Source organism: Prionailurus bengalensis, chromosome F2 (assembly GCF_016509475.1).
Source record: "Prionailurus bengalensis isolate Pbe53 chromosome F2, Fcat_Pben_1.1_paternal_pri, whole genome shotgun sequence".
NCBI lineage: Eukaryota > Metazoa > Chordata > Mammalia > Carnivora > Felidae > Prionailurus > Prionailurus bengalensis.
This window is the reverse complement of record NC_057353.1, coordinates 81,643,783-81,661,695: the sequence shown is the minus strand read 5'-3', so window position 1 is coordinate 81,661,695 and position 17,913 is coordinate 81,643,783. Positions and strand designations below refer to the sequence as shown.

The 17,913-nt window shown below is 63.1% G+C and overlaps 1 protein-coding gene across 2 annotated transcripts in view; it reads left to right on the top strand.

The window, feature by feature from the left end:
- The window catches only part of TSNARE1 (t-SNARE domain containing 1), a 153,391-nt gene that overhangs the window by 126,715 nt on the left and 8,763 nt on the right, over positions 1-17,913 (top strand). For both annotated transcript variants that reach the window (XM_043601905.1, XM_043601903.1), the window contains one exon: positions 13,368-13,474. In XM_043601905.1, the coding sequence (XP_043457840.1) occupies positions 13,368-13,463 (96 nt within the window). In that variant the 3' untranslated portion in view covers positions 13,464-13,474. The remainder of the gene's footprint in view (positions 1-13,367; positions 13,475-17,913) is intronic.

Genomic DNA, 17,913 nt, shown 5'->3' with positions numbered 1-17,913 from the left:
GCCCGTTCTTGACGTGTGGCTTTCTGGCTTGTTGGATGACGTCTGGCTACGAGCCTGTGACTGGGCTTCACCAGGAACCGGGAAACTCTCTTCCAGAGGGCATTCCGTTGCGCTCTCCCAGCCGCCAGGGCCCTCGCTGGGCTGTGAGCTGGCCTTGGGGTCTGGTGTCCCTGCAGGAGGTGGGGCTCACCGTCGAGGCGGCCGTCGCCCCCGGTCCTCCCTGCCTGCTGCGGCTCGGCCCGCTCAGGCATCACTCTCTGAAGCAGGGGCGTCCCTGGGGACCAGGCCCATCTCGAATGGGACTAGCGTGTCCCGGAGGGTGCCCCTTGCAGGGTCCCGCCCAGGCGGCAGCACCGTGAGCCTCGCCACTGAGCGGAGCCGGCCAATTGGCCTGCACTGGGCAGGCTCCGTCCCAGCCAGGAATCGGGTGGGGTGGGAGCAGCTGTGGCAGCCTGCGGGCACACCCCCTGGGAGGGGGGCAGTGGGTGACCTGTGCTCAGGAAGGTCGGTGTCCACACCACACCTCCCCAACACGCGCTAGTGGTTCAAGCTGGATCTGGGTTTTTTTTCCTGACCCCAAAGGAAACACTCTCTAATGGTGCAATTCTAAGTACCAGGAGCCGGCTTGGGGGTGGGGGTGGGGGGCTGAGCTTCCTGCCAGCCACCGCCTTACGTGATGGACCCGGGGGGGGGTCCCAGTGCTGGCATTGCAGGGGACCCCTTTCCGGTCTCCTCTCCTCTTCTGCCCTGTGGGCCTCTCATCTGGGGCGGGGCTGGTGGCCACAGCCTCAGCGACAGGCAGACGTTTGTCGTTTCTGGGCAGCTGTTCCATCCCAGGCTCCGCGCTCAGCGCTCACTGGGGTGACCTTTCTCGGTGCCCCCGCAGCCCTGGAAGGGGGGTGCTCGGCCCGTGTCAGAGAAGGACACCGAGGCGCAGACAGTTCACGGTTTGTAAGAGCTAGTGAGTGGTAAGGTCGGGGTGTAGGTCGGGGCGTCTGCCCCAGCGCCCATGTCTTCACCAGCAGACCTGTCCCTGCACAGGAGAGTGGAATCCCAGGGGGTCACCCTGGAGGAGGCATAGGCTCACTGCCCACGCCACAAAGCTTCCTCAGGCATCTCTCCCTCTGCTCACATCTTTGGGGTCTCCCGCGGGCGGGAGTCCCCAGGGCCAGGCTGCCAGGTCCCCGAGAAAGCACGTGGCACAGGGGCAGGACTGGGACCGGCCAGCAGGCTCCTCGGGGTTCCTCACCCCCACCAGCACACTCCTGCCTCGGGGCCTTTGCTCTGGCTGTTCCCTCTGCCCAGATGCACTTCTCCACCGCCCTGCTCGACTCAAATATCCCCCCAGTGAGCTCCACCCTGAGGCCTGTTAACCCCCCCCCCCGCCCACGCCTCACCTCTGCCCTCGCTGCACACCATCTTCTTTCCATCATGGCTTCTTCCTGCTCACCTACCGTCTGATTTAAAGACACGTTGTGTTTATCGTCCACGTGTGACACCCCCCCCCCCCATCGGCTCCCCAGCCCCTGCAGGCGCACCTGTCCTCAGATGCTCTGCGTTGGCAGACCCGGCTGGATCTAGCTCGTGAGAGCGCTCGGTAGGGACTGTTTACTGCTGTCATCCTGAAGGTGGCCACGCAGGGCCTGGGACAGAGCAGGGGCCCCGCGCGGCAGCGGCAGTCGGTGCTGCCCCTGAAGCGGCATGCACGGGTCAGCGCCCTGGCGACAGGGGCAGGGCCCTCCACACAGGCTCACGCCCTTCCCCGCCTGCATGGCAGACTGGGTTTGGGAGGGTGCAGGGTGGGGACCTGCGAGTCAGGACCACCTTCGGCGTCGTGGGGAGACAGAAGCAGATGGCTGAGGTGGGGGCTGGCGCCGACCCAGGGCTCAGGCTCCTCCTAGGAAGGGGCCGCAGTGGGCCACACTTACGCAGAAGAAGGCTGGCCCCGGTAGGGGGATGTGGCCGCGGTGCGGCCTCTGACTGCTAGCAGGACCTTGACCTCGGAGCTCCGGCCGATCCACCCTCTCCCCTTCCACCTGCCCTCGCCCCCAGGACCTCCTCCGGGAGCCTCCCCCTGACCTGCACCTCTCCTCCTGTCCCCAGGCCCAGCTAGCGCCTGTGCATGGGGGGGGGGGGGACCCGGGGGGTGGAGGTGGCTGTGGGTGCTGCAGGCAGGGGACAGGGGCTGATGTCCCACTGAGGGTCCTGCTGGAGAATGGGGTTCTGGGGAGCGGCTGGCAGCTGGCACCCTGGTGGCACGGCGGGCTGAGCTGCAGGTGGGACCCTCCCTCTGTCCTCTGTGTCTCTGCGTGTTTGTCCGGGATGCCCCCCAGCTGGACGAGCTCAGCTGGTGGAGGACAAAGGAGGTGGGAGGCGGGGGAGCGAAGCTGGGGACTGGTGCTGATGGGGGGCAGGGTCTGGGGGAGCTGAGTACCTCCTGCGCGGCCTGGGAGGGGCGGGGGTCCTGGGGCCCAAAAGAGACAGAGGGGCGTCCTTCTCCCAGAGAAGAGGCAGGCGGGGGGCAGGGGCTCGTCGGTGAAGCGGCCCCGGCTTCCTCCGCTGGGTGGGGCTGGCCGCCGCCGTCGGTAGGAACGCGCAGACCCAGGCGGATGGCGCGGGCCAGGAGGGAAAGACAAGCAGACAGCTGTCTCCGACCGACCTGCCAGCGGCCCCGACCGACACTCGCCTGAGTGACACGCGGGGACCCGCGTGCGGTGTCATCACACGCACCTGCCCGGCGAGCAGTGTCCACTCAACCAAGATGCGCATTTCCTCCAGCTGTCGCTCGGGGTCCAGCGGGGTCCCCAGCCTGCTGGGGCAGCAGCGTCACGGCACCATATCCTAGAGTTTGGGGACATTTCCTTAACAGGAACGAGAGCGTGTGCGTTTACAGCACGAAGTGAAGTCACCAGGGACCACGGGCGTCCCCGCCGTGGGTTCCACGAGACCGCTCGTTACCATGTTTTGTAGACCGGAAACCGAGGCTCAGGGGCCCAGGTGCCGGCCAGCGCCCAGGGGCGGAGCTGGGAGACCTGCTCGTTCCGTGAGAGCCGCCTTCACGCCAGGCCCCTTCCGGGCACGAGCGGGCGTAACGCCGTGGATTCCCCGTGTGGTGACGCTTAGCCATGCAGCTCCCCCAGATACGAGCCCCTCTGTGAGCCAGCCCCGGTCCTGGGCCCGTAGGGCGGACACGCTAGTCAGGAGAGCCGGACACAATCGGGAGTGCGGGAGGCACCCAGCACCGCACGCGGGGAACCGAGCAGAGGGCGAGGAGGCCAGGGTGGGCACGGCCGGTGTGCATGAAGAGGGCCGGGCCCTCTTAGGATGGCCGGCGAGGGTTTTGCTGACCAACGAGCAAAGAGCGGCAGGAGGTGAGGCTGGGCTATGCCCAGGTGGCGTGAACAGCGCGTGCAAACGTCCTGAGGCCCGAGGCCTCAGTCCTGCTCTCCGTTGTTCAGACCACACCAGCCTCACCCCCTCATTCCAGGGCCGCCCAGGTACTCTCTGCCTCAGGGCCTTGGCACGCACAGACCTGCTGCCTGGACCATTCTCACAAATCTGCTGACTCCCTCCCTCCCTGCCCTCGGGTCTAGATGGAAGAGTCAGCTTCGAAGCGATGCCTTTGCCGGTCGGCCCCGAGCCCTGTTTCTTCTTCTCCTGCTCTTCATTGCCCCCCCTGCGCCCTGTGGGTTTTCCCGAGAGCCTGCTTCTCACCTGGCTCCTCCTGGGAAGCCGCCTCCACGCCGAGGCATCGTCGTTCCCTGCTGCCGCTCCAACGCTGGGACGGCGCTTGGCACACGGGGGGTGGGGGGGCCCATGCGTGTTTGTTACTAATTCTGGGAAAGGAGAGAGGAGTTCGGGGCAATCAGCTGGGGGCGGGGGTGGATGTCGGTAGGGGCCTTCACTTGTTCACACGGCTGTCAGGGAGCTCCGGCAAGAGGGGGTCTGGGGACGCGGCTGGTGGGGAGCAGCTCAGGACTGAGTCACAGAGATGGGCCGGGGGCCGGGACCTCGGTGGGACGTCCGTGCCTGACACCTGCAAACTGGCCCCTGGCTCGTGGGGGCTGGTCCTGTCCGTGACCCCCTGGGGGCACGAGTCCCAGCCCAGACGCTCTGGCCCCACTGTCCCACGTCCCACAGCCCGGGCAGCTGGGAGGAGCCGCAGTGGGCTCTTGAAAGGCTTCCCCGTTCAGACTTGTGTCTTCATCACAGAAGCTCCTTGAAGCCAAAACACAAAAGCAAAAATCAAACAAAATAGAAGGTCCCCCCGGAGAAGAGCAGTGCCGGGAAGTGACAGTGGTGACGTGTCTGCAGTGAGCCGACTGTCCTGCGTGTGCACGTGTGTCTGTGACGCGGACGGCTGCTCATTCCCACTCGCGCGTCTCGGGGCCTCTCTCCCGGCAGCACACGCAGCGGACCCCCCTCTGACACCGCAGGAGGCTGGCCAAGTGGCCGGATGCACTTGCCCTACAGTATGTGGCCAGTGACCTTCAGAAGCTAGAGCAGCCTTGGGATGAGCTGTCCCCCAAGTACTCCCTAAGTGGCATTGCTGGGCCTGGGGACTTTGTTCGGAGGCTTCTACCTAATGCTGTGTCCCCTTGAGCCCTGAGGAGGTCCCACCAGGGGACCCTCCCCTGAGTGCCCGGAGACACCTGGTCCCCGACGGAGGGAGTCGTTGGTCAGGGTTGACTCCATCCGGTGTGAAAGCACAGGCTGGGTTCCTTTCACCGACAAGACGTTCTGTTGGAGGGACTGGCCCTGGTAGGCGCCTACTTTGGGTCCGGCATATGGCAAGTGCTCTGCCAACCCCCGGGGCCCCCTCGGAGGGATGCCGGCCTCACCCCTGCACGCATGCGTGAAGGGTGGTCACCAAGCCTGCTTTCTACAGCCGGTGAGTGAAGACCGCAGTGCACGGAGCCTGGCTCCCTGGCCCGCTTCTGTCCCCACCAGTGACACTGCCCAGGGTGGGAGTCCTGAGCCTGGCGTAATTGAGCCCTGCCCACCAGAAGTCATGGGCTCAGAGGGGAGGAGAAGACAAGCCCACCATCCTGATCACAGAGGGCAGCGACGTGGGGTGGGCAGGTGGGCATCCCCTGAGGCATCAGGACATACTTTCAGGTTGGAACCTGAGCCACGTGGGAAAGGGGGTTAGGATGGTTCAAACAGTAGGAGCAGCAGTGCAAAGGTCCTGGGGCTGGGGCCATATTTAGGGAGGAGGAGGCAGTCTGGTGAGGCCTTGCATCAAGCTGAGAGAGGCAGGTGTACAGGTGGGGTTTTTCGTGGGGGTGGGTGGAGTTGGGGTTGGGGGGCCAGGCTGGTGTTCAGCCCAGGACAGAAGAATGAGGCCTGGCCGCCCCAGCCCCAGCCCCTCCACGTCCCAGGCCCCTGGATGAGCCAGCTCCTTCCCCGGACCTCAGAACCTCCAGCCCCACCTCGGCCTCAGACACTAACCTGCACCGGCCCCCTCCTGCCCTACACCTTGTCGGTCCCCTGGGGCGGGTCCCAGCACAGTGGGGCCAGCACTCACCTGGCACAGCGTGGCATCCATCAAAGCCCCTGGGTCTCTGGCCAGTGCCATCCTGGGGTGAGTGCCCTTGCGCCCTGTCCCGGGGAAGGTGCCCCGTGCCCTGTTCTGGAGCAGGTGCCCTAGTGCTGTCCTGGGACAGGTGCCCCTTGAGCACTGTCCTCAGGACACAGAATCCGTAAATCAAGTCATGATTCTGTAATTTTCCCCGAGCAGAATGTGCCCATTTCAATAATTACAGCATTTGTGATCCACTTAGAAAACATGATATTTTTAACGTGAACACTTAAGAAACAATCCGTTCCACACCCATCTATCCAAATGGCTCCGATTTTGAATAATTCTTTTGAAATGGAGTCTAAATATATACAAATAGATGTTTCTGAAATGTCATGTATTCTGAATACATTTGCATGGGAAGCGGCTTCTGAGGAGTGGGGTGGGGGCTGGGCAGCTTTGGGGGGTGGGGTGGGGAAGGAGGGTACCGGTGGGTCAGAGGGCAGGGGTGGAGGGGCCGAGCTCCCGGCCGAGAGAGGGCACAGAGCGGTGTGGGCTGGGGGCACGGGGTCTGGCCCAGGAGTCCAGCCCCCTCACTGGGAGGCCCGGGGCCAGTCACTGCCCTTCCCTGGGCTGCGTCCTCACCCGGACCACCAGGCCCAGTACTCGAGGCCTTGGGTGTCAGCAAGGGTCCCTGGGGGCGAGGGCGGGGGCTGCCCTTGGTCCCACCGAGTCCCAAGCCCAGCACCTGATGCCCCGATGCCCTCGCCCCCCTCAGCCTCCATCTTGCTTTTCCTTCTCTTGGCTCCCTTCTCCCCAGTGAGCCCATGGCTGCTGGAGACGGGTTTCCAGGACCCCCACTTGGCCCTTCTGGACCGCTGTGACACAGGACAGCAGGACCCAGAGGCTGAGGGCAGCGTCAGGTCAGGCATAGAGGCCTCCAGCTGCCCTGGACCCCTGAAGAGGCTCTGGCTTTAGTGAGCACCCACCGGACGCAGGCCCTGCTGGCCTGGGTCACCGGCCGCCTGTGCAGGGGCCCGCCCTAGAATTTGGGGCCGAGGTGTGCAGAGATGCGCCGTCCGGGTCCAGGCGGGCGTCCACCTTCAGAGAAGCCATGAGGGGTGGTATCGCCTCTCCTGTCACACGAGGAAGCAGGCTGAGAGCGGGAGTCTTGGAGGGAAGGGCGGGCCGCCCTGGAGCCCCATCCAGGCCCTTTCCGGGCCGGGAGAGCCAGGTGGAGGCCGGAGGGGAGCAGGTTGGGGGGCTCGGCCTGCCGGCTGGAGGCCTGACACCCCACTTCGTGGCAGCTCCGTGGGCAAGTGTCCTCAGTTCCTCAGGGAGTGTCTGGGCGGCCATGCTTGTCACTAGGTCACCGGGGGGACCCCCAGACCCCACCCCTGGTGCTGGTCGGGCAGCTGGGGAGTGGGCAGAGCAGCCTTCCCGCGCTGCCCCGGGGTCCTCTCACCCCACAGTCCCGCCGGGCTGCTCCCTGGCCCGGCTCTGGGAGGCGGGCCCCGCCCTTCGCGCAGTCTGCAGGTGCAGGGGACAGGGCCTGGAGAGCTTGGGGGACTTGCCCCTCCCCCCAGGCCTCCCCCCCCCCCCCCCCAGCCTGTCCCGGGGGCGTGTTCTCTGCTCTCTGAGGATCGCGTCAGTTGTGCGGAGTTTCCTTCTGTTCCTGCACAGACTCACAGACTCTGGTTCTTTGAATTTCTTTTTTGTTCGCTTTGTTTTCCGTCCCTTGTGATGACCGTGCTCCCCGCTGTGTGGGGTCCTTACGCGGTGGTGTATCTAAGGCTGCGGCACCGAAATGCTGCTTAGAAGGGTGCATGCACGCGTTGGGGCTTCACCTAGTGTGAGCTGGCCGTGACCTTTATTGGGGCGCACAGAGGCCAGGGGTGTGTGGGGTATTCCCAGAGCCTGGCCCGTGGGCCTTTGGAGAAAGCTCTCCCAGGTTCCGGCCGGCCAGCCGCTACTGTGACCACAGCTTTGGCTCCCTCCACTGGGCCTGGAGTCCCAGAGAATTGCAGGGGTGGGGAGGAGGGAGCCTGGGAGTCTCTCCGCTCACCCTCCCCTGCTTCTGAGGCTGGCTCCGGCCTTGCTTCTCACCTGACTGCGCACCTCTGCAGGCCCCGAAGCCCCTCTCCCCTCAGCCAGGTCCGCCCGCCCCCTCCAGCGCTGCCGCCTCAGTCCCTGTGCTGGGGGTACACCCTGTTCCCTCATTTTAGCGGAAGGGGGAGCAGGCGGAGGGTGGCGGCACCCGCGTGTATGCCCCCTGGACTGATGACCCAGCGTTCGTCCTCAGCGTGGACACGGAGCCTGTGGAGGCCTGAGGGCGGCGGCAGGGCCCCACGTGGGCACAGCCGGTCCTCTCCCCTTGGTCCTCTGGCTTCCGCTAAGCCCTGCCCAGGTCAGGGCAGCAGTTGGCCAAACACGCTCCCACCTGCAGTGTCCTAGTGGGAGGAAAGGGGCCGAGCTGGCGCAGAAGCAGCAGGTTTTGTGTGGGAGGAAGCACGGGCTGGGGGAGGGCATCCTGGAGGTGGCGGTGCCGGCCTGGGTTTTGCCGATGGAGCAGGAGTTCTCTGAGTGGCGCCCGGTAGGCAGAGGAGGAGCCGCGGAGCAAGGCCCTCTGGAACTAACTTAGACTCCACCCACCCCTGTAACTTAGACTCCACCCTCTCCCTGTCTCCACCCACCCCTGTAACTTAGATTCCACCCACCCCTGTAACTTAGACTCCACCCCTCCGCCCCCTCGGAGGCCCGAGCAGGCCTGGTAGGGGCCGCATTCCCGCAGCTCGCCAGCGCAGGAGCTTTTGACCGCACAGCTGACACTAATTGGGCCCCCATCAAGAGCGTAATTCATAATTTGGGTTAATTGGCCCCCCACTGTCAGCCCCATCAGCTCCTTCAATGCAGGGCTGTCATTTAAGAGTGATTAGTCACAGTGGCTCCTTGGAGTGCGAGGGAGCCAAGCAGAGGCAGGACCCAGACCCCCACTTGGGCATGAAGGCAGGGCTGGGGTCCCTGTCCCCTGTGGTGTCTTCTCCCTGTCTGGTCCCCGGACAGCTTTGTCCCAAAACCACACTGAGGGGCTGGGAGGGCGTTTCCCAGCTTCGGTGTTTGCATCTCTGAAACGGGCTGTCCTGAGCGTCATGGCCGGTGTGTGGTGCCCAGCGCCATCCCTAGGAGGATGGAGACGGGCAGCCATCAGGACAGGGGGACTCTGTGTCTTGGAAGTCTGGTCACTGGGGGCCTCGTGACAGCCCCTTGGGTATTGAACATGGGTAGAGGGCTGGGGGACTCCACCCTTGCTCCCAGAGAGTGACCTGTGGCCCCTTGCTGCGGGGGCTCCCCACCTCTGGGCAGTGAGGGCTTTGGGGAGACCTGGGCAGAGGAGGAAGGGACAGCTCTTCTCTGGCAAGGGTGCCCACGGCTGGGCTGGGTGAGGCTGAGAATTGGCTCCGCCCCTGAGCTCTCCATCGGGAGGCCACTCTCCAGGGTCAGCAAGGAAATGGCTCTGGGTCTGTTCAGTTAATCACCACAGATGGGGCAGCTGAAAGGCCAGCGTTCACTGTTCCATAGTCTGGAGACCAGAAGTTCAAGGTCAAGGTGTCAGCAAGATCGGCTCTTTCTAAATTAATTTTTTTAAAGATTTTTTTAGGTTTACTTATTTATTTTGAGAGAGAGAGAGCATGTGCAAGTGAGTGGGGAGGGGCAGAGAGAGAGAGGGAAAGAGAGACTCCCAAGTAGGTGCCATCCTATCAGCACAGAGCCCAACTTGGGACTCGATCCCACAAACCATGAGATCATGAGCTGAGATTGAGAGTCGGACACCCAACCCACTGAGCCACCCAGGCGCCCCTAAGATTTAATTTTTGAGTGATGGCTATACCCAACATGGGCTTGAACCCATAACCCCGAGATCAAGAGTCACATGCTCTATGGACTGAGCCAGCCAGGCGCCCCGGGGCTGGCTCTTTCTGAGGGCCGTGAGGGCGAATCTGTTCCAGGCCCCTCTCCTTGGCCAGTAGACAGACAGCCGTCCCCGTGTTCACACGGCGTTCTCCCTGTGGACCCGGGTCCAAATTGCCCGTCTTACGAGGACACCAGTCATGATGCATCAGTGCCCACCCGATGACCTCGCTTTAACGGCATCACCTCCATAAAGGCCCCGTCTCCAAGTAAGGCCCCGTTCTGAGGTCCTGGGGGCTAGGACTTCAGCATATCCTTTTGGGGGGACACAGCTCAGCCCGTGCCACCAGATCGCCCAGGTCAGTGCTGTGGCATCGCTGTGGGCACTTTCTCTCTAACCACTGAAGGGCTTGCTGTAGATGAGGGTGCCTCCCCAGCACAGGGAAATGGGGGGCTCATGGGGGGCTGTTCTGAGGCCCCAGCCATCCGCCCACTCAGCAGCCCCTGCCTGGGTCCAGGGCCCTCCTCCAGCCTTTAAAAATGGCCCGAGCTTGGCGCCTTGTGTGGCCTCCTCCCCTTTCAGAGTCAGCGATATTCAATGGGAAAACCCTCCCACCTCCTTCAGGAAGTCTCTCCACGCTTTACTGGAAGGTCACCAGGGAGCCAGAGAGGTCAGCCGATCAGGTGACCCATGCCCCGCCCTCCGCCCCTCATCTTGCTGCTGGACGCTGAACTGAGGTGACATCTTCAGCTCCTGGCCAGCGGCCCCCTCGGGAGTTGGTGCCTCTGCACAAGGCTGCCTCCCTGCAGGGGAGGCGGCAGGTGCTGGGGGCTGGAGCAGAGGTGGCTGGGGGTGGGGCTCTGCCTCGTGCCAGGAGGGGAGCTGCGGGTTGGGTCTGCAGAGCTCCTCATCAAAGGACTGCTCCCGCCTCCACCATATGTCCTAGCCTGGGCTTCTGGCAGCCCCTGGGCCCTGCCTGTCACGGCCCCACCTGCCTCTTCCCCTTGAAGTCAGTGGAGAGACCCAGCGGCAGTTTGCTGGTGGGGTAGAGAGGGGACTGGAAGGGGCCAGGCTTGGTGGAGGCTGCTGTAGGTTTGGAAGGTGCCAAGGAGTCACTTGTCCCCCCATTCCTCTCCAGGTGATCTCTCCTGCCTCTCTGGGGATCCTTCTTCACCCTAGCCCAGTCCCTTTGGCTGTTCCTGTGTCTCCCAGCTTCTCCGCCTCCCTACCCTGCCTCAGTGAGGTGGAGGGTTGGAGGGTAGAGGTGGAGAGACAGGTCTGAGTGCAGATCACATCCAAGGAGGCGTTTGGCTGCCATCCAGGACAAGGTCATGGTCCGGGAAGGTTGATCTGGGCCCGGGCAGGGCAGGTGTGGACGCAACCCTGGCAGATGGTGAGCATGAGGCCATGCAGGGTCCCGTTGGCTGGGCTCTGCCCGGGCTGCACAGATGGGATAGCCAGACACCGGAGCCTCCGGGAGGCCAGCGACATGCCCTAGGTCAGGCAGTCAGGCTGTGATGTGAGGACGGCGCTTGAAGCCAGCCCTTCCTGACCCCAGGTGCTGTGCTCCGTACGGCACATCTCCTCCCTTGGGGGCTCCCAGATCCGTGCGGGTGATGAAGCATGTCACCGGTTCCATGCGTAAGCTTCCTTTAGGGGCCGGATGTGTGTGGAGGGTCAGCCCTCGGGGTATCCCATCTGTGGGGGGCGTGCAGTGCTTAAGAGCTGGCTGCGTCGCTGGAGGCCAGATTTGAATCCTGGCCCTGCAGCTCATAAGCCGGTGGCTTTGGGCAGGCTACTTCACCTGTCTGAGCTATCATCTGTAGACCAGGGTGTTGACAGGGCACCCTCTGAGCTCTGGGTGAGGATAGTGTGAACAAATCCACACAGCCTGCTGTCGGCACCACGCAAGGCTCGGGAAAGGGCAGCTGTCCTGCCGATGAGGACGGTGCCTGTGCGTCTGCACCACGGACAGAGACACCAGGGTCCTCAGCCCAGGCGCTGTCCTGGGTGCTGAACTTCTCCTTGGCTCAGGTTCTCTTTCCCTGCTAGCAGGGCTGTGGGTTTCTCTGCCCTCCCACCCCCGGCTCTTAGCAACTAGAGGTCTGTTTCTCATTTACTTTGGGCCTCCCGGCCCCTCCTTGCCTCCCTCCCACACACAGTTGGCATGTGACTCGTGACAACAGCTGGGGGCAGGGAGACCTGAGCCTCAGATCTGTATGCACCATCTTGGAACCCCGGGGGAGGTCACCTAACCTCTCTGTGACTGTGTGGTGGCCTAGAACCCGGAGTAGTAATACTGCACTCAAGGCTGGGAAGCAGAGATGTTCAGATGATGGCTGATCTTCAAATGGTGTGTGCGTCCCTTCCAAAGTAGAATGACACCGAGGCAGCTTGAAGGAGCTAAATACCCATCCAACACCCAGCAGACCCCCCCTGCCACCCTACAGTGGGACTGGACCCTCACCCCAAAACTCATTGTGGACACCATCCCCTCCAAACCCAAGTTCAGTCACACCTACTCCAAGAAGTCCCCTGACTCCCCTGGTCACCACCAATTCCTCCCCTCACTCATGGCTGAGTTTCTGTGCCTCACCCCCACCCCCACCTATAGCCATTTTGAGAAAGATGGACAGAGGGTGGGTGGATGGGCGTATAAGTGCATGGATAGGGAGTTGGGTGGATGTATGGGTGGGTAGATGGGTGAATGGACAGGCTGATGGGTAGATGAGTAGGTAGGTGGGTGGATGGATGGATGATTGGATGGATAAGTGGGTGGGTGGGTAGATGGATGGAGGGATGGATGGATGGATAGAAGGATAGGTGGATGGGTGGAATCAATGGATGGATAAATGAATGGACAGCCAGAGCATCCACTTGATGACCCAGATGGGCAACCTGGGGGACTCATCCTTGACTTATTTATCTCACTTCCCTTGCATACTCAGTCACAACCAGGTGATTCTGAGGATTCCTCTCCTGGTCTTGCCTCTGTCCCCTCTGATCCTCCCTTTTCTCTCCAGACACCTTCCCTTCCACGGATCAGCCTTCCTTGTGCCCGTCTTCATGGTTCTTCTCCACTTTCCAACCCACCTTCTCCATTTGCTTCCCAAGTGGCCTCTTCACTACACTCTCTCCCTGCTTAAAATTCTTCACTGTCTTCTGTGCTGTCCCTGGATTTGCTGCCCAAACCCCTGTACAATCTGCAGGCCCATCCCATCTGTCTCCCTTGCCTTCCTACCTTCCCTACCCACACTGGCCACTTGGTGACCTACCAGATCATTTTAAGCCCCCATTTGCCCTGGGTTCTCCCTTGGTCCCTTGCCTTCCACCTCCTGGCCTTCCTGGAGAGTCCCCACCCCTCCTCCAGGACCCAGATAAAGTATCTTTTCTTCCAGAAGCCTCCCAACCCTCATCCACCCACGAGTCCCCAGCACAGATCTGTGTGTCTCCCTCTCCATGAGGACTTTGCTGGTGGGGCCAGAACCTGTTCAATTAATAGTAACCACAACAATATACAGGAATAAGAATATCTGGTGAGGGCTACATTCTGTACTTTCCATGCCTCATCTTAATTAAGGCTTTCAAATGTCCCCCCTGGAGTCAGGGGCATCAACCTGTGCTTATAAAGAAAACAAGGTTCGAAGAAGGGCTGTGGCTAAGGACTCCCCGCCTCCCGAGCTAAAGGGGGCCAACTGGACATTACATCGAGGCCTGGCTGCCTCCTTCCCTTTGGGCCTGGCTCCAGGGCCAGCCCGAAGCCTGTGTGCCAGCTCAGGGCAGAGCGCCTGGCAAGGGACAGGCCCTTCCTGGCCCACAGCCCGAAGCAGGCACGTACCAAATGCCCCCAGGATGGGAGGCTGAGTTACAGGTCACCATAACAACCTCTCTCCCTCTCTCTGTCTCTGTCTCTGTCTCTCTCTCTCTGTCTCCCAGCTCCAGAGACGCAAGATCAAGTGCTGCTTCCTGTCGGCTGGAGTCACTGTCCTGCTGGTCATCATCCTCATCACTGCCACCTCTATCCGAAAGTAACGCCACCGACAGTGAGTGTCCCAGCTGCCCCCACGCCATCTGGCCCTCTACTCTTCCGCTCATCTGTGCATCCATCCAGCCTCCTCTGTGCCAGGCGTGGGTTTGGCCCCGGTGACCCAGAAGGGGATGTGGCAGGTGGGGGCCCCCTTCCTGGAGCCCACAGCTGTGGGGGCGGCTGACCCAAAGCTCCCTTCATATAGGCACTGACTTCCGAAGGGTCCCGACTGGCAGTTCCCCTGAGCCGGCCAGCGAGCAGAGCATGCTGGGAGCTGCAGCGGGCGGGTGCCAGGACCCTGGCGGGGGTGCTGGACAGTGGAGAGCAAGTGCTGGGCCTGTCCTGGGGCTGGGCAGGAGCTGGAGCGGATGGGAGACTGAGATGGGGCATGGGACGTGGCCGCAGCGACAGTGGGAGCCGGCACGGCGTGCTGAGCAGGTGTCTGGCTTCTCTGTGGCTGCGAAACAGATTGGCTTAGCTTAGTGGCTAAAAACAGCAATAAACACTTACTATCTCACAGGTTCTGTGGGTCAGAAATATGGAAGCTCTGCTCAGGGTCTCTCCCAAGGGTGCAGGCAGATGTGGGCTGGGGCTGCACCCAGATCACTGGGCATCCGTCTGTGGGGCCCCAGCTTCCTCCCAGGCACCTCTGTGTGGCTCCTGCAGACGAGGGTCATGGCTTCAGACAGCAAGATGTCCCCCAGGCCCCCTCTGTCCTGCTGCCCTGCCAAGCCTCTTCCGCCCCTTCTTCTGAGCTCAGCACACGAGGGGCCCAGTGCATGAGGGGCAGGACGATCCGGTTGGAATCTGGCTCCCCCAGAGCGAGGGGTCCCAGGGAGCCAGGCAGACGCCGCACCTAGTCACTTCTGCAGCACCCTACCACTCCCTCGGGGCCGGCCCCGCGGGTGTGAAGGGCGCCTCACTGGGCGTGACTCCAGGGAGGGCGGACCAGGGGGTCACCCTGGAGGCTGGCTTTTGTATCCAGGCCACTGCAGAGGCTTTGCACTTTAGAAGGGTCCTTCTGGCTGCAGGGAGGGGGTGGGTGGAGGGGGGCAATGGTGCAAAGGGACGTCTGTCTCCTCAGGGCACCCTGGTGTCCAGCACCTGGGCTCAGCTCTGGGACACTGCGGGTGCTGGGTGGGGGTTTCAGGGAGGAACAAGCAGACCCCACTGGGCTCCATAGCCTCCCTCGGTGTCCCCCCCAGTCATTGTCCCCATGATCCCCATCACAGCCTATGGCAGTGTCTGTGGCGGGCAGCAGGTGAGGGGGGGCTGCAGGGTGCTCTGTGGGCAGTCAGTACAGCCCAGAGCCCTCAGGGTCCCGCATCCAGACTTGTCTTAGAAGTCCTGCTGTCTCCAGGTGCCTGGGTGGCTCAGTTGGTTGAGCGACTAACTTTGGCTCAGGTCATGATCTCGTGGTTCATGAGTTCAAGCCCCACATTGGGCTCTGTGCTGACAGCTCAGAACCTGGAGCTGCTTCAGATTCTGTGTCTCCCTCTCTCTCTGCACCCCCCCCCCACCCATGCACACGCGCTTTCTCCCTCCCTCTCTCTCTCTCTCTCTCTCTCAAAAATAAACATTAAAAACAAACAAACAAAAAAAAAAAAACTAGTGCCGCTCTCTCATTGAGAGCCACCCCAACAAGGCAGGAGTGGGGAGCCCTGGCAGCCCAGAGCCCTGTCCTGGCGGGCAGCCTCTGATTGGGTCACACTGTCCCTACGGCTGGGCTGGGATGCAGGCAGCCAGAACAAGGAGGGGTGGGGGTGGAGAGGGAGACCCGTTTGCTGTCAGCCTGCAGGGACCGGTCCTCCTGGTGCCCCGAGCTGGGCAGGGTCCCACCCTGGCTGAACCCTGGGGCCAAGGGAGCCCCGGACTCAGAAGCTCTTGGCTTTCCCCGGGAGCACGCTGTGTGCGAACCGGCCCTGGCGCCCGATACTCGGCTCATCCCTGGATCTGCTGCAGAAGTTCCCGATGACACACGGCAGCCCCGCACGGCCTGGCTTCCCCGGGGTCCCTTCGCTGCTGAAGTTTTGGGCCCGCAGAGAGAATTCCTGCTTGGGTGGTGGGACTATGGGAGGGGCCTGCTCTCCAGGTGAGGTCAGCAGCTTGCCTCAAGTGGCAGGCTGGGTGGGGTGGGACCCCCGAGGGGGCAGAGGCCTTGGAGCCCCGCGAGGAGAGGGCCGGGGCCCAGGCAGCCCCCCTGCCCCGCCCTCGTGGCTGCCCTGGTGGGGACTGTCATCCTCCTGGGCACCTGGGGAGCTGGTGTCTCCTGCCCCCCGACCCGGGAGGTCCCCAGCTGGGACTCAGGAGCAGTGAGCCTGTCCCCGGCCCCCTCCTGCTGGGGTCCACAGCTGGTGTGGGGGCCTGGGCAGAACAGGAAGCATCTTCCCCTGGAGGCCTTGTGGACACGGGCATCCAGACTTTGGCCTCCACGCTGTGGGAGAGCATTTCCTGTTGTTTTAAGTCACTCCATTTGCGGTCACGTGTGACCACAGCCCCGGGACACTGCCAGAGCTCCACTTGTGTGACACCTGAGGCTGGCAAGCATGTTACCATGGGAGGGACGCCCCTCAGCACTGGTGCCCCGTTCTGCCGGGGACACCGGCCCATCCTCAGGGCTTGCCCTCGGTCACGCAAAGCCCGGGCCCCTCGTGTGCAGAGCTCAGAAGAAGGGGCGGAAGAGGCTTGGCAGGGCAGCAGGACAGAGGGGGCCTGGGGGACATCTTGCTGTCTGAAGCCATGACCCACGTCTGCAGGAGCCACACAGAGGTGCCTGGGAGGAAGCTGGGGCCCCACAGACGGATGCCCAGTGATCTAGAGGTGAGGCGAGGCGGGGCTGTAAGGGCCAGACCTTCCCCTCGCTCCTCCTCCAGGGCTGGGTCTCTGATTCCTGCCAGCACACCCTCTCTCCCCTTCAGATTCCGCCCCCTTCCCTTCTGGGGCTGGGCAACAATCGAGGCCACCCAGCCGCTTCCCCACTCTGCACCCTGGAGCCCTTTCCTGGGCCAGGGGTCCCCGCGGGCCACGCAGGGACACATCGGCTCAGGTGCGTCAGCCGGGCCAGAAGAGGGGCCGGGCACCCCGGACGCCGTCTGTGAGCAGCCGGCCGGGGCTGCAGGGTCTCGCTGGGGGCCGCGGAGGCCGCCCTCCGGCTCGGGTCCCAGAGAAGCGGGCCTGGGGAGGCTGCCCGCTTTCCCTCGCCGCCCCACCGAGCTGCTCTGAGGATGAAGGCAGCTAAATATAAACAGCACTCTGAGGAAGGAAGAGGCTTGATGCAAATGCTGGGGTTTGATTTCCTCAGAGAACAGCAGTCTCTGGGGGAGGAGCTCGGCTCCCCGACTTGGAAGAAGTCCCCCCACATGACGGCCGGGTGCACGTGCCCGTTTCTGCGCGACGGGTGAGACCCTGCCATCCGGGCAGCTCCAAGGGGGCAGAGGAGCCCCCCCCCAACCGACGTCACACCGCGGTCTGGGTCACCCCCTGTGCACCCCCACCGTGGCTCAGCTCTTTCCCATTTACCGAGGGCCTTGCACATCCAGCTCGCACCCGGTCCTCACGGGGCCCGAGGGACGAGTCAGGAGGGGGAGCTCACTCGGGTGGGGACAGCGGCTGCCACCGAGCAGGCGTCCGGGAGGACTAGTGCCAGGAGGCTCCACAGTGGGGAAGGTGCCCCCAGAGTCCCCGCACTCAATTTATGTAAGCGTGAAGGCTGGTCTGGGACTGAGTCGGGGCTCCGGGTGGACCAGAGTGTAGACTGAGTCTGTGGTCAGGACTGGGCTTCCTTGGCCCTGGCAGGCACGTGGGAAAACACAGTGGGACAAGCCCACGTGCCCATTCTCCCTAAGTCGCCCCGGCCTCGAGCCCCGATGCCCCTGTCGGAACCCCCTTTCCCGCCCAGGAAAGTGCCACTGTTTCCAGAAGCATGTCCAAGCCTGGTCATTTGGTGAGGAGGCCTCACACTGGAGATGAAGTTTGGGGTCAGGCTCGCATGTTGGGCCTAGAAGAGGGTGTTAGGGTAACTCTGGGTCCCCAGCACTGCCCACGGCACTGACGTGTCCAGAGGTGGCCACAGCTCCCCCCCGGCAGCCCAGCTGGGACTCCTTCGGGCCCAGGGGCAGAGGGCTCTGGCTGCAGGCGCACCCTGTGTCCCTCGTTCCCCGGCTGCAGTGGGCACACAGAAGCCGTCTGAACAGACCGGGCGGACGGGCTCCCGGTGCGCCACTGTCCAGATCTTGGCTGTGGAACCTTGTAGAAGCAGGGGAGTCCTTGGGCTCCGGGGAGCCCCCCACCCCACCGCCCTCCTGAGCACGCACGGCTGCAGCGGCCGAGCCCAGGACCGCTTTTCGTGTTGGACTTTGGTTGCCGTGGACTGTCCGTGGGTCCCTGTGGGATGTGAGCCGTCTGTGGTCGCCGGCCAAGTGCAGCACCCGGGGCAGAATGGGTGAGTGAGGGGGT